The sequence below is a fragment of the Styela clava genome, chromosome 6, assembly GCF_964204865.1.
Source record: "Styela clava chromosome 6, kaStyClav1.hap1.2, whole genome shotgun sequence".
In the NCBI taxonomy this organism is placed as follows: Eukaryota; Metazoa; Chordata; class Ascidiacea; order Stolidobranchia; family Styelidae; genus Styela; species Styela clava.
Window position 1 is genome coordinate 11,458,677 of NC_135255.1, and position 16,584 is coordinate 11,475,260.

The 16,584-nt window shown below is 34.3% G+C and overlaps 1 protein-coding gene across 1 annotated transcript in view; it reads left to right on the forward strand.

Annotated features, from left to right (window-relative positions):
- The first annotated feature begins 256 nt into the window (after positions 1-256).
- LOC120331336 (scavenger receptor cysteine-rich type 1 protein M130-like) overlaps positions 257-16,584 on the forward strand; it is a 45,867-nt gene continuing 29,539 nt past the window's right edge. Inside the window, exons 1-13 of the mRNA XM_078113837.1 lie at positions 257-412; positions 791-915; positions 1,055-1,085; positions 1,294-1,347; positions 2,042-2,125; positions 3,983-4,060; positions 4,211-4,534; positions 12,732-12,856; positions 12,998-13,028; positions 13,237-13,290; positions 13,986-14,069; positions 14,334-14,393; positions 15,458-15,781. Of these exons, the coding sequence (XP_077969963.1) occupies positions 310-412; positions 791-915; positions 1,055-1,085; positions 1,294-1,347; positions 2,042-2,125; positions 3,983-4,060; positions 4,211-4,534; positions 12,732-12,856; positions 12,998-13,028; positions 13,237-13,290; positions 13,986-14,069; positions 14,334-14,393; positions 15,458-15,781 (1,477 nt within the window). The 5' untranslated portion in view covers positions 257-309. The remainder of the gene's footprint in view (positions 413-790; positions 916-1,054; positions 1,086-1,293; positions 1,348-2,041; positions 2,126-3,982; positions 4,061-4,210; positions 4,535-12,731; positions 12,857-12,997; positions 13,029-13,236; positions 13,291-13,985; positions 14,070-14,333; positions 14,394-15,457; positions 15,782-16,584) is intronic.

The window sequence follows — 16,584 nt, forward strand, 5'->3', positions numbered from 1 at the left end:
TGATTGTAAGGATTAGTCATAGTTGAAAGAATTTCATGATCTCCGGACCAATCACATGACCTTCTGATCACAGTGAAATACTCACAACGAAACCGACATTATTTCCTTTCAACGCTATAATGTATTGTTAGATGAAAACCCACACGGTTGCAAATTGAAATATGCAAAAATATTTTTGCGCATTTTCCCTTCTATATTTCCAACTTCAATCCAAATGAATACTCACAATTGTTTTGGATTTAATATGGTTTGGTCATAGTTTTCATTCATTCGTACTTTTTGTTGGAGCTTTAATGAAGGTGAAATAACATGTCTCAAATGTACGGTAACGTCGTACAACCAGAGGAGACAAACGAAAACGTGTATGAGGAGTATATACATCCCACCGGCTCATTTGGACCCACAAGACAAGGTAGCAGACAAACCACTGGAATACCTATCTATCTATTGCGTCTAATACATATAACGATTTTCTTCCAATGCCAAATTGATTGTGAAAGTACCATTTGTACCACCAAATATTCCAACATTGTATACTTGTTAGATAAGAGTATGTTAGTGTCTCATTATCAGCATTATACAATAAAGTTCACAAAATATTGCTCCATTTGGTGGTAAACTGACCAACCTACAAATTATGAGTTGATACCACAAACTGTCATTCAAACTTTTGATGCTGTACAATAAAGTTTATAAAGTAAAGCTTTAATTAGGGGTCTAGTGGCCATACAAAGCATTATATTTTGAAACCAGATAACTGTCCCTTAAACTAGTGATAAACTTTTTATAGATGATGCTTGCAAGAAAAATTCAGAAAGAAAAAACCGAAAAATCATTTCCTACAACATTGCCATAACTACAGCTCTCATCTTAACTTTTGGACTAGCAGCATGTGGAATGTTTTTCGCTGTTCAGGTAAATACTTAATGATCTCTTTCGTACAAATACATTTGTGGTTTTAGACTACATTTGACTGACTGAGCAATCTCAGACAATGAGTATATATATATATATGCGTGTTGACATCTAATCTCTTTATTTGTCTTTCTTTCAGAATAATAATAGAATCCAAAAACTAATGGAAGGTAAGTACCCTTCAGTTCAAACTTACTGATTGTCTTCTTTGTACTTAGCCGTATAGATTTGTATACTATTGTAACGTTACTTTAATTAACATCTAGTGAAAAGAAATATTGTAATGCGGTATATTGTTTTCAATAGTCGTCCTAAATGCTACATTTGGTTTGTGATATTAATATAAAAACGGATTTTATTTATCATTTTAATTTATAGAATTGGAAGTGAAAATTGAGAATCTTACGACCAGAGTGATGCACAATCATGAAGGTTTGTTCAATTAGAAAAGAATAGGAAAATGTCAAAACGATTTCAATGTCGCTCATAGCTTGGCCACGACCTTCGAAGAGAAAAAGGGTCGAAAGAGGAAATGTTCATGCATATTGTCATGAACTTTTCACAAACGTTAGTGACGTGAGGACTTGATTCATTGACTCGCTCGAGTTGAACCAATGCCCTTTTCTCCCGATGGTTTGAACTCGAAGTGCCTAGCGCCATCTAAACAAAATGAATTGACTCGAATTTGAAATATTCTAACTACCAGACAGACTTGATCTAAGAATCAAAGATAATTTTGAGTGAGTCATTGAGATGGCAAAATTAAGCGATAACTTGCGATTTATTAAATCGATTATTATTGCTTTGATAAAAAAATTTGAATTCACTGGCCTGTCACAGCAGTGACTAAAACGATTCCATTTTTTTGTGAAATCTCCCATGACACGGACTCGACTTGTGACTCGAAGGAGCAGCGGCTCGAATTGACTGATATTGGAAATCGATTTTTCAACTGTATGGGATTCGAAACCTCGACTTGTATTGTCTTTATTGTCATTTGCGTTTAGCATTTGCCGAAATTAATAATAAGCGTGTATATCTTTTTTAAGTTTTATTCTAGAATCTAGATAGTGATTCCATTTTCAAATTAATAAAAAACGCCCATATTCTTTATTTGAACTTACAGAATTGGAGATGAAAATGGTAACAATGGGAGATCGCATGAGAAATATTGATACTGACTCTAAATTGATCCGCATCAATCATGAAGGTTCGTGTAATAGGAATTATCTCATTTTTATCCATTCGATCAAGTGATTGATGTCTCAATATGACACTTCAATAGAAGTAGGCTTATTTGGTTTTAATACTTTTTTTTTAAATAATATATAAGACATTATTTAGAAACAATTTTTTTACTTTTGTGATGTTCCCGTCAAATATGAATGAATTAGAATGGTGCATATTTTTTATTGGTTACAAATGCTGCATATTTTTCGAGATATCAATATAAAAACGAGCTTTATTTTTTATTTGAATGTATAGAATTGAAAGTGAAAATTGAGAATCTTGCGACCAAAGTGATGAGCAATTTTTTTTATAGATGGATGTACTTTATTTTATTTTATTCAATCTTTAGCCATCTTAGTCAGTGAGGTAGTTGATAGCTCAATACGGAAATTGCTTATGTATTCGTTCGTGATGCACAACGTTCTTTCACGATTGTAAATATATATATATATATGTTATCCGACTCGCAAAATGCGTTTATACTCATGCACAACTAGTCTAGTATGCAAACGTAAAAATATTACGATTAAAATGGTCATGCTTGCAATATTAGTTTCCGAGGAAATGCACGAGATAGCATTTTATTTTAGTTACTAATTATAAACTCTTGAACACATAGTTGCATGATAGCATGATCACAGAGTCTCAACGGAACAACGAGAATATCGGTCAGAGACCGAAGACTTATCGATCGAAAGTTAGGGGATCCCCCGAAACAGCGCTTTTACTCCATAGTGACGCTTTGTGTCCCATCACTAATTAATTATTTACTCGCTAATTATGCGACCTAATTTATCTGAAATCAATAGGCTTCGGGTCCGACGTATGATGAATGCACACGCAAAATCTTGAGCAAATTCAATCTCGCTTTCGTGAGATATCACGTTCATCTAACAGACAGACAGAAAAATACCTATCAACATACTTACCGATTAAAATCGATAAGTAATAAAGAAAAAAACAGCAATGCACCCAATATAAAAACAAACCAAGGTGAATTGAATCCGGGCAGTGGATATCACAAATGCACGCCTTCCTGTACTGTAGTATAAATTCAAATTTATAAGCGCTATGCTAGAATCTGAGATACAAAAACTTGAAAGTACTTCGCCGAGGTTTTTGCCTTTGTGACGTCACAATAGACCTGCGGTAACACTGATGATTCATTATGACAAAACAAATGTGCATGTCATACAAAATCTCTATTTTTATGGGTTTCGGAATTCTTTAAATAAAATCTGAGTTAACAGACAGGTGCGCCGCATTACATAAATACCTACTTTATAAAAAACTCAAAATCGCCAAATATGACTTTCGCCATTCGGTTTTAGTCTGACGCGTTAATCTGTCACAGTAGACTACCGCTACTAGCCGTCACGATGTCCTAAACAAAATATCAGATCTCACAGAAAATTTAGGAACAACTAAAAGTAACAGCCTTTTAGCGAAAACTACAATTAACAACCCCTGAAAGTTTCAAATTGGTTCATTAGTGAATGATAAAAGCAATTTGTTTTATAAGGTAATAATAAGAAGAGGAATAACAAAACGAGCTATATGTCCACTTCGTGTCCAACAATCGTTGTCTTCTTTTGATGCACATTGTTCGTTCATCTTTATGTGTGTGTGCTATACCGCGCATAGCAATCTCCATACGCGTTAGCTCTCCATAATATATCGAACCGATCTTGTTGAATATACAATTAATTCCTGGTTTTCCTGATGACGATGCGCCCAAATTTTAAAATTGTATACCTGTATTGTCCCACGGAATGCTGATCTAGTCTATATGTTTCATAATTTATTTGAAATTGTTTGTACGAACATTCTTTTCTAGATATTTCTTCGCTTAAAGAAATGGTTTCTTCTCTAAATGTTTATATCCATGCCACGAAGCATCAGATAGATCGTTTAGGTGAGATATTCATGTTTTTGAAATTTTCTCAACATATTTAAATATACATTGGTGATTGCTTGAGAAAACATTTAAAGATATACCTTACTAACATTAATCGTCTAATTCTATGTTGCTGACAAATATAATCAAATAAATTATTATATTTAGTAACCGTACGTTTGATGGGAAACAACTCTTATCGCTCTGGTCGTGTTGAAGTTTTTCACACCGGTGAATGGGGGACCATCTGTGATGATGAATGGGGAAAAGAAGAATCAAACGTTGTCTGTCACATGCTAGGTTTCGGAAACGCCTCAATCTACCTTGGTGAAGCGTATTTTGGAGAAGGTAAGGGGAAGATATGGCTCGATGACGTCCAATGCACTGGAAATGAAAGCGACATCACTTATTGCAGACATGAAGGTTGGGGCAATCACGATTGTGATCATTACGAAGATATTTCTGTTGCCTGCGATTCAGTGTCGGAATCATGAAGTACGAGAAAATTATTTACTATATATATACAACATTCTTGATGATTGATACAATCTTAACAAAACTCCTATGTCGAGTCAATGAATAAAATTTCGTTGGAAAATTATTTAACAAAAATTCGCAAGGCAGGTATAATAGCGATTATCTCTTTGAAAAACCCAAAATAGAAAATATTCAATATTCACATTAAAATTTGGGTTTATTTATTTAAAAAAAAATATGTGAATGTGTTAAACTATTATAATTTTATAACAATGGATATTAAACCTACATCCATCTGAAACATTAAACTCGAGAATGCAATTGGTAAAAGTCTGTCAAAGTTTAGAATATGTACGTGAATGAATGTTTGAGTCTTACATAATTTGTGGTTTGCATTCTTTAAACCAGCGTTTCTCAAACTGTGTGCCGCAGATTTTAAAGGGTGCCGAGGAGCTTTTGCGAATTTTAAAAATAAGCTTCTCGCGTTACACATAGGCATGGATGAAACGGGCAAGCTTGTGAGACTTGAGTATCCATAATTACTTAGACTGATAATATTATTGAGTTTGCCTTGTCGTTGTAGTAAGGGGGATTCTTCCGGCATATTTGTATTGTGATGTCATAATGTTTTTGTGAACAAGACATCCGCGTTCAGTTGGGCAACAGGTAAGCAAGTTTGGACGAGTTTTGGCTATCTGCTTACAAATTATATTCAATCATCGGCGCAAAGCCATCCAAATAATCTATCCACCATTTGTATCTCCGTAGCTATTTCTTGCTTTGACTGAAATCAAAAGCAAAAAAGGAGCGACGGAACCTAGGTTTGACTGTTTCTCAAAACAGGCACACGCATCGCATTCAAATTTGCAGAATAACTTGTTTAAGGAAAGCTTTATTATTTCACAAGTGTGCCGCGAGCAAAAAAAGTTTGAAAACCACCTCTCTAAACGATTGACATATTTAGATTTTGTCTGGATATTAATTTTTCTAACAAATTTGTAGTTTGTTATTTGCCGCATCACATATTTTGTTCAAATAAATTTCAGGATAATATTGAAAACTTTACTGTTTTATTCTTGTTTTATATATATATAGGGCCTACCGATATATCGGCCATGTTTTTTACAAATTTCGAACTATCGGTATCGGCTAATTTTACCGATATATATATATCGACCAATCACGTGACTGCCAAAGTGTCAAAATTACGCCGGGAAAGCAGTTTTATCGCTTGTTTAATTGAGAGCGGTTCTGCCTAATACTCTTTTTCTTCGTTACTTCTATTTATCTCTTATCAAAAAGCGGCTTTTGACTGTGTCTTATCCAAAACAGACGTATGACACGGGATTTAACTCTTTGTAAGCGAGTTTGCAAGCGTACTGGTGGCCTTGCAAATTGAAGCGAGAGAAACATGTGAAAGACTTATTTGTGTCAAATAATGTACCTTGATTAATAAAGAAATCTCGCCGTTTCCACTTTCCACAGCTTTGGATTTCCCTTGCGCTTCCGTCGTTCAAAGCGCGATTTAACTTCTTGTATTGATATGTTATAGATGGCTGGTTCTAGCGGTAAAATCAAAGTATGGGAATACTTGGTATGTCATAATGATGGCGTAATTTGTAAAATATGCTTATCATTATCAAGTCAAAAGGTTCCGCCGATTAAAAAAAAACACCAGTAATTTGTAGACCCATCTCAAATCAAAACACAAGAGCAAGTATGATTAGGTCCAAAGCAGAAAAGCATTGGAGCCAATCCAGAAAAACTCAGCCCAACTACATCTGAGACTGTTGAACTGGAGCTATTGAGATTCATAAGCTTCCTGCCCTTACAATAAGTGTTCTTTCTTGCCATGCACAAAATTGCACGAGTTCAACATTTCATTTCTTTTGCAAGAAAATTCCAACAAAATTCTCAGAGTGTTGCTTGTTACTGTAGCCATATTTGTAAGTGAGGAAACATCGATATCGGCTTATCGGCCTACTTTTAGAAAACTATCGGTATCGGTTTAAAAAGGCAGTATCGGTCAGGCCCTAATATATATATATATATATCGTTTTTGTTTTATCGATATTCTGCTTCATAACTTTCTATTTTTGTTGGGACAAAAAGTGCTTCACGTTTAATTAACAAACCAATAGTTTTCTGCTTTTCTACTAGTTACAGATGGAATCATGTTCCAAAAACATTTACGTATTCATTTTTCATTTGAAATTCGAGTATTCTGGGACCGTTTGTCGTAAGTAATGTCGTTCAGAATTTCACAAATATTTGAAAAAAAGTTTCTAAGTTCAGAAATCACAGTTATATGGGTTTCCTAAACATCTGGATATTAAAACTCTAAATTTTGTTCGCCACTTTAATAAAGAGAGAGTAAACTTTTACATGATATCACAGTGAAATTATTGACATTTATTTCAACTTATATTCACTTTAATTCAAATTAAACGTTATCTGTGTAGGAACATAAATTTTGATGTTTTACGAATTTGCAATGGAAATATTAGAGCATTTTATTAAACGTCGGAATACAGTGGTTCAAAAAAATCATAAACTAAGCTTTTTAATCGTTTCCGAATAATATACTATAGGTATTAGCATAGTAGCTTTTCTTTTCATTTGTTTCCGCAAACATATTTATTAGAACATATTATTATATGTTTACGTCTTAAAATTTTGAGAAATCTATTTTCCGTTTTATGTTTTTGTTTTCGAGTTTAATGTGAATCTACAGCAATCTTTGCCGATAAACTTATGCTCACAATTTATATAAATAAAAGTTTGATTGAAAATTTTGAGAATTCAATATACGGAAACAAAAGCAAACTATTTTTTAATAGAAAGTTCATTCAAAGGAATATAGGATTGAACGTTGGGTGAATTATATCAAAGTTAGAATGATATGGGCAATTTTTCAGCCTCATTGCATTATATAAATCAAGGTCTACGTCAAAATATTTATACAAATAATCAAAAAGTCTGGCGCAGTATAATTGGTCCACGCGCCTCATCCTAGATTAGATGAGAATTCTGAGCAGATTTTATCTGTCATCGCCGAACATTAGAATTTAAAGTCAGTGTCAATATGAGTTGATCGTATTATTTTCGGTAAATCGACATAAATCAAATTATCCTGTTCAGAGGCGTTGAGTTTGTGATTCCCCCCCCCTTTTTTTAAGAGTAAAATAGGCATTTTTCCCCATCATACATGGCAATTTTTCGTAACTTCAGACCTCAGAAACTTTCACAAACCGACGTTTTCCGTCCTCCGGCCGAACCCGGTAGCTGTTCCGATCTATTTTATTTCTCGCAAATCCGATATGCTATTCTGGACTTTTATATATAGTCTAAACAAAATCGGCTATGCATTTCTCACGACGTATAAAACATTGGTCTGTTGGACTGCAACAGAGATGGGCCTTATACAAGCAAACATTTGGTTTGAAATCTTGTTCTGGTCTACGTCGTGTTAGTATTGTATTATTGTAAGTATTGATTATGCAACAAAAATTACTCCTATGGTTGTTTGTGATGTTTGGTGTAAAATCACAATTGCCCCAACTCAACTTACCGTTATATTAACAACTCGTGCAGTCTATTTGTGAGGATTAGTCATAGCCAGAAATAAATTCCAACCTTTCGGTCATTTTGAATCACAACAAAATAGTTTGACACAGCGAAACCGACACTATTTCGTTTCCAACGCTGTGATCTATTGTCGGATAAAAGGAAACAAGGTTGCAAATCGCAAATGTTCAAACACACGTGTTTTCACGCATTTAGCACTTCTTGATGGAAGTCAATTAAATCTGACTCGCGTTTTTCACGGAATCTGACTCACGGATTTCCATCAAGTGCTGTTCAAGTTGTGGTGCCCCTGAGCACTGAAGACTTTGGTGCCCCCTTATGTGTAATTGAATTATAAAAACAATAAAACACATAAGTGTATTATTATCAATTAAAAATAATCACAACCAACAGTAAATAAAACAACTTTTACAAACGTTTTTGGGTTTTTCAACTGTTATATATAGCCGATATATATATCGGCAAACACGTAATATCGGACCGATATATCGTCTAATCTCTAATCCTGAGGAAGCGTGACAATAAAGATTCATGCCTCCAGTCTCAACGTGAATCGAAATACCAATGTATACAAGTCGTCACAACTGTAGTTTGAAATTTTATCGGTACCTAGTAGTCTACCTCAGGGTGGTTCAAGGTTGCTAGGTTGAAGGACCGCAAAAACTTTTGAGGAGGTCTCGCGGGCCGCAAGTCGGAGAAAACCCAAAAGTGATCAAAATATCGCGAGTTTACTTACTTTAAATTTAATAAACAACGAGAGTTTACCGTTCTAAACAGACTATTATTATGTTGCATGGGTGGCGTTCTTTTAAAGAAGATATATAAAGCCTTCAGTCATCTTAAAGTTAATTCCTGAGAATTACCGTTGTATTTTGCGCATCTCGCGTTTAATGTCGATTCAAATTATATTCTTTCGTGACGGATATTACTTGAAATCATACCAGACACTGTGTGATGGGCGAGGAAATACGTTTCCGCCGTGTTTTCCTTATGTCAACTTCTTGCGACACTCTTTTTATTACGAATTGTTATATTGAGTAATTTAAAAACTTGCAGCGTGAGCAAGCTTAGTGTCATCGTCAAATACCAACCAAGTCCGTCTAAGGTGGTATTTCGGGACCTAGCTAAAAAAAACTGGATTGCGCTGCGTTAAGTCGGCTCTGCCTTTCGTCACTACTGTCACATGGCCCACGCTTGGAAACAGAGGAGTGTTTTCACTAAAATAGAGGCACAAGGAGATAGAAAAAGGGTCTGAATCTCGGGATTTCAACCCCAGTTGGAATAGCTTATGAAACTTAAAAACGTCCCTCCATTAGATACAAATATGCGCTAAATTGTTCTGTGAGCCGCACGGAATGTATCAGTATGACTGGGTTTGGACCACCCTGGTCTACCTTATCAAAAAACTCCCGACTTCGCTGACCACTAGATTGTTGAAATGCGATCGTGGAACCGCCACATAGTGTAAATAGTTTATTGGTCCAATTGTTGAAGAGAAAACAATTTTTTCTAAAACAAAAATGCAGCAACAAGGAGAATACAAGAAAGAAAAAACAACAACAATTTAAGAAAACGACTCATAGGCCCATTTCGTGTCCAATAAATAAGTTTCAGTGTTTATTTTTATTAAAGGTTAATATGGTACTTGAAGACAAAAAAAGGAAACACTTTGAAGTTTGAGTCGTCTGGTGAACTCGTAATATTTTAATAAACAACAATAAACTATATAAAATTTCTGTGGTGCCCCTCTTTGCTCGGTGCCCTAAGCACGTGCTTATATTGTTTAATGGTTAAACCGGCGCTGCATATACCCATTCTCCACCCGCTTTAAAATTTAGTAATGCATGACTTTATTGTCAATCTTAGTCCAAGATGTGTTGGCCAACTTTAAGATACTATTAGGTGTTGGTATAGATACTAGATGTTGGTATAGGATCTGGTTCAAATCGCATGTGATGAAATTATGGTTACAGTAATAGTGTTTTACGGGGAATATAATAATAAATACTAAATTATACTTCTATACATGGGCCTTTAACTTACTAGAACGGGAAGAGGTCTGCCCTTTTAGATTCCTTATGTATATAGAAAACGACGAAACATTTTGGCCAAATAGTTGATAAATGCTCGATAATTGGGCGGCTTTGATAAAATTCACTTTGGCCTGTACGCCGCCCATCAAAACGGAATTGGTGTTTTTAGTTTATGGATTGTCATGCTAATGTATAGAATTTTGTTATTAGCACTCTCCACTCAAACATCTGAATATCCCTATAAATCAATGGTTCCCAACCGAGGGCCCCTGACCCACCAAGGGGGCCTCAGAGCAGTTGGATAGGAACACCATGCCATACGCAAAAATGATTTTACTTTTACTAGAAAACACCCCATTCTTCCTATTCACTTATCGATCTCGATCGGTAAGTATGTTGATAGGTATTTGTCTGTCTGTTTAATACACGCGATATCTCACGAAAGCGAGGTTGAATCTGCTCCAAATTTAGCATGTCTATTCATCATATATTGGACCAAAAGCCTATCGATTTTGTATGAATAATGTTGTATAATTAGTGAGTTATTAATTAATTAGTGATGGGACACGCGGTGTCTCTATTGAGTCAGAGAAAAGGAATCGAAAACGCAGATCAATAAGTCGGCGGTCTCCGCTCGCTATCTAGTTTCATTGATTGATAAGGTTATTTCACAGGGCATTTTCCTTTTGCTGAGCATGGAATATTTGAAAGAAACGGGATTTGGAATCTACCAATCAAAGTAACACTATAAATACTTTTGGAATTATAAACAGGGGGTCATGAGTGCTAAAAGCCTCCGGTAGAGGGCTACGAGATATAAAAGGTATGCAACCACTGCTATAAATAATCATGCATACACATGATTGTGGGTCATTACCGACATCTTTGACTTAATTATTAATTTTTTTTAATTGAACCTGCATGTCAACTGATTCCGACAAAAAAATTTCTTTACATAAATACCACAATTTTTTGGAATTTTATATGTAGTCCAAATGATTTAATGCAGAAAAAGTTTTCGAAGAGAAGTTGATAAGAATAGAATATGCAGACTTTTGGATAAGTTGCTCAGGTTCGCAAATAAAATGGGTAGGCCTATGGGCCATTATGCGAGAAGAAAATTGTTGTGCAGGACACTTTGTATTGCTTATGTGAACCTAATTTCATGAACATTTGAGCTGAGCTAAGTGCAAAAATCCCAATTGATATATGGAAAATTTTTATTTGAAATTTTTCATACATTCGGACTGCTGAGCTAAATGTAAAAAGTTCATTTGCTTCATGAGGGAATTTCCATTTAAATTTTTAAATATTTCCTGCGTACTTCAAGTGAATCATATTTGACGTGTTCAAGCATCATAACACTATGCGCCGCGCGTGATCGAGCTCGGCCACTGATGATCACAACAATGTTTTTGTCCTAATATTTTCCACACTCCACTATATATATTTCAACAACACGTAAGCAGCGCAAGCACTGCTAACATCGTTTCCATGATTTCAATGAACAATTTAGAGAATGAAGAAATGATTTAGTGTATTTTACCCTTCAAGCAGTTAGCTAGTATGGACTCTAGTAGATTACATTACAAACCTTGTTATAGGAGTATAATGTAATAAGATGAACTGTGAGGAAACTTATAGTAGGCTACCGTGGCACCGCGATGCGCCTAGAAGCAGAATCTGAATCAGAATTATCCATTAAACAAAACAAAAATCATTACTAAGTTTTTCTGATTCTGGAAAAACAAGATTAACATTAATACGTTGAATAAATATATAAAGAGTCTCGCAGTTGATTGTAAGGATTAGTCATAGTTGAAAGAATTTCATGATCTCCGGACCAATCACATGACCTTCTGATCACAGTGAAATACTCACAACGAAACCGACATTATTTCCTTTCAACGCTATAATGTATTGTTAGATGAAAACCCACACGGTTGCAAATTGAAATATGCAAAAATATTTTTGCGCATTTTCCCTTTTATATTTCCAACTTCAATCCAAATGAATATGACTCACAATTGTTTTGGATTTAATATGGTTTGGTCATAGTTTTCATTCATTCGTACTTTTTGTTGGAGCTTCAATGAAGGTGAAATAACATGTCTCAAATGTACGGTAACGTCGTACAACCAGAGGAGACAAACGAAAACGTGTATGAGGAGTATATACATCCCACCGGCTCATTTGGACCCACAAGACAAGGTAGCAGACAAACCACTGGAATACCTATCTATCTATTGCGCGTCTAATACATATAACGCTTTTCTTCCAATGCCAAATTGATTGTGAAAGTACCATTTGTACCACCAAATATTCCAACATTGTATACTTGTTAGATAAGAGTATGTTAGTGTCTCATTATCAGCATTATACAATAAAGTTCACAAAATATTGCTCCATTTGGTGGTAAACTGACCAACCTACAAATTATGAGTTGATACCACAAACTGTCATTCAAACTTTTGATGCTGTACAATAAAGTTTATAAAGTAAAGCTTTAATTAGGGGTCTAGTGGCCATACAAAGCATTATATTTTGAAACCAGATAACTGTCCCTTAAACTAATGATAAACTTTTTATAGATGATGCTTGTAAGAAAAATTCAGAAAGAAAAAAACGAAAAATCATTTGCTACAACATTGCCATAACTACAGCTCTCATCTTAACTTTTGGACTAGCAGCATGTGGAATGTTTTTCGCTGTTCAGGTAAATACTTAATGATCTCTTTCGTACAAATACATTTGTGGTTTTAGACTACATTTGACTGACTGAGCAATCTCAGACAATGAGTATATATATATATATATGCGTGTTGACATCTAATCTCTTTATTTGGCTTTCTTTCAGAATAATAATAGAATCCCAAAACTGATGGAAGGTAAGTACCCTTCAGTTCAAACTTACTGATTGTCTTCTTTGTATTTAGCCGTATATATTTGTATACTATTGTAACGTTACTTTAATTAACATCTAGTGAAAAGAAATATTGTAATGCGGTATATTGTTTTCAATAGTTGTCCTAAATGCTACATTTGGTTTATGATATTAATATAAAAAAGGATTTTATTTATCATTTTAATTTATAGAATTGGAAGTGAAAATTGAGAATCTTACGACCAGAGTGATGCACAATCATAAAGGTTTGTTCAATTAGAAAAGAATAGGAAAATGTCATAACGATTTCAATGTCGCTCATAGCTTGGCCACGACCTTCGAAGAGAAAAAGGGTCGAAAGAGGAAATGCGATTCATGCATATTGTCATAAACTTTTCACAAACGTTAGTGACGTGAGGACTTGATTCATTGACTCGCATGAGTTGAACCAATGCCATCTTCTCCCGATGGTTTGAACTCGAGTGCCTAGCGCCATCTAAACAAAATGAATTGACTCGAATTTGAAATATTCTAGCTACCAGACAGACTTGATCTAAGAATCAAAGATAATTTTGAGTGAGTCATTGAGATGGCAAAATAAAGTGATAACTTGCGATTTAATAATTCGATTATTATTGCTTTGATAAAAAATTTGAATTCACTGGCCTGTAACAGCAGTGACTAAAACGATTCCATTTTTTTGTGAAATCTTCCATGACACGGACTCGACTTGTGACTCGAAGGAGCAGCGGCTCGAATTGATTGATATTGGAAATCGATTTTTCAACTGTATGGGATTCGAAACCTCGATTTGTATTGTCTTTATTGTCATTTGCATTGAGCATTTGCCAAAATTAATAATAAGCGTGTATATCTTTTTTAAGTTTTATTCTCGAATCTAGATAGTGATTCCATTTTCAAAATAATAAAAAACGCCCGTATTCTTTATTTGGACTTACAGAATTGGAGATGAAAATGGTAACAATGGGAGATCGCATGGGAAATATTGATACTGACTCTAAATTGATCCGCATCAATCATGAAGGTTCGTGTAATAGGAATTATCTAATTTTTATCCATTCGATCAAGTGATTGGTGTCTCAATATGACACTTCAATAGAAGTAGGCTTATTTGGTTTTCATACTTTTTTAAAATAATATATAAGACATTATTTAGAAACAATTCTTTTACTTTTGTGATGTTCCCGTCAAATATGAATAAATTAGAATGCATATTTTTTATTGGTTACAAATGCTGTATATTTTTTGAGATATCAATATAAAAACGAGCTTTATTTTTTATTTGAAGGTATAGAATTGAAAGTGAAAATTGAGAATCTTGCGACCAAAGTGATGAGCAATCATGAAGGTTTGTTCAAATTTTCTTTTTTTATAGATGAATGTACTTTATTTTATTTTATTCAATCTTTAGCCATTTTAGTCAATGAGGTAGTTGATAGTTCAATACGAAAATTGCTTATGTATTCGTTCGTGATGCACAACGTTCTTTCACGATTGTAAATATATATATATATGTTATCCGACTCGCAAAATGCGTTTATACTCATGCACAACTAGTCTAGTATGCAAACGTAAAAAGATTACGATTAAAATGGCCATGTTTGCAATATTAGATTCCGAGGAAATGCACGAGATGGCATTTTATTTTAGTTACTAATTATAAACTCTTGAACACATAGTTAGCATGATCACAGAGTCTCAACTGAACAACGAGAATATCGGTCAGAGACCGAAGACTTATCGATCGAAAGTTAGGGGATCCCCCAAAACAGCGCTTTTACTCCATAGTGACGCTTTGTGTCCCATCACTAATTATTTATTTACTCGCTAATTATGCGACCTAATTTATCCGAAATCAATAGGCTTCGGGTCCGACGTATGATGAATGCTCACGCAAAATCTTGAGCAAATTCAATCTCGCTTTCGTGAGATATCACGTTCATCTAACAGACAGACAGAAAAATAACTATCAACATACTTACCGATTAAAATCGATAAGTAATAAAGAATAAAACAGCAATGCGCCCAATATAAAAGCAAACCAAGGTGAATTGAACCCGGGCAGTGGATATCACAAATGCACGCCTTCCTATACTGTAGTATAAATTCAAATTTATAAGCGCTATGCTAGAATCTGAGATACAAAAACTTGAAAGTACTTCGCCGAGGGTTTTTTGCCTTTGTGACGTCACAATAGACCTGCGGTAACACCGATGATTCATTATGACAAAACAAATGTGCATGTCATACAAAATCTCTTAGGTGAGATATTCATGTTTTTGAAGTTTTCTTAACATATTTAAATATACCTTGGTGATTGCTTGAGAAAACATTCAAAGATATACCTTACTAACATTAATCGTCTAATTCTATGTTGCTGACAAATATAATCAAATATATTATTATATTTAGTAACCGTACGTTTGATGGGAAACAACTCTTATCGCTCTGGTCGTGTTGAAGTTTTTCACACCGGTAAATGGGGGACGATCTGTGATGATCATTGGGGACAAGAAGAATCAAACGTTGTCTGTCACATGCTCGGTTTCGGAAACGCTTCAAGATATTATGATCGTGCGCGTTTTGGAAGAGGAAGTGGGAATATATGGCTCGATGACGTCCAATGCACTGGAAATGAAAGCGACATCACTCATTGTCAACATAATGGTTGGGGCTCGGATAATTGTAATCACGGCGAAGATGTTTCCGTTGTCTGCGATTACCTACCGGAATCATAACCGAGATAATATTTTCTATTCACACATTCCTAAAGAAAGACGCAATCTTAACGAAACTACTATGACGAGTGAATAAATAAAATTTCGTTGGAAAATTATTTAACAAAAATTTATAAGACGGTAAAAATAGCGATAATCCGTTTGAAAAAATAAAAGATCATTCAATATTCACATTCAAACGGTTTGTAAATTTGAAAAACTTGCAAATGTGAATAAACTACTATCATTTTATAACAATGAATATTAGACATACATTTAAGTAAGAACTTGAAAAGATTTGAGAATGCTATTGGTAAAGTCTGTCCAAACTTAGAATATGTATATGTTTGCGTTCTTCAAAGATAATTTGTGGGTTGCATTTTTCAAACGATTGACATATTTCAATTTTGTCTGAATAATTATTTTCCTAAAAAATATGCAGTTGTTTTTCGACGGATCACATATTTTCTTCAAATAAATTTTAGACTAGTATTAAAAAATTTACTGTGTCATACAGGAAATTGAATAAAGCATCGTTTTTTTTTAATTGTTATTCTGTTTCATGTTCTTCTGTTATTGTTGGGACAAAAAGCGTTGAATTAACAAAGCAATCCTTTTCTGCTTTTCTACTAGTTACAGATGAAATTGTTTTCCAAGACAATTACGATTATATTTTTAATTTCAAATCTGTGTACTCTAGAGTTGTTTTACTCCAAATTATGCTGTTGAAAAAGAGTTTGATCCCATAGCATTTTTTCTTCGCAAATCAGATATGCTATCCAGGACTGTTATGTGTAGTCTTGAATCTAGAGAGAAGATCGT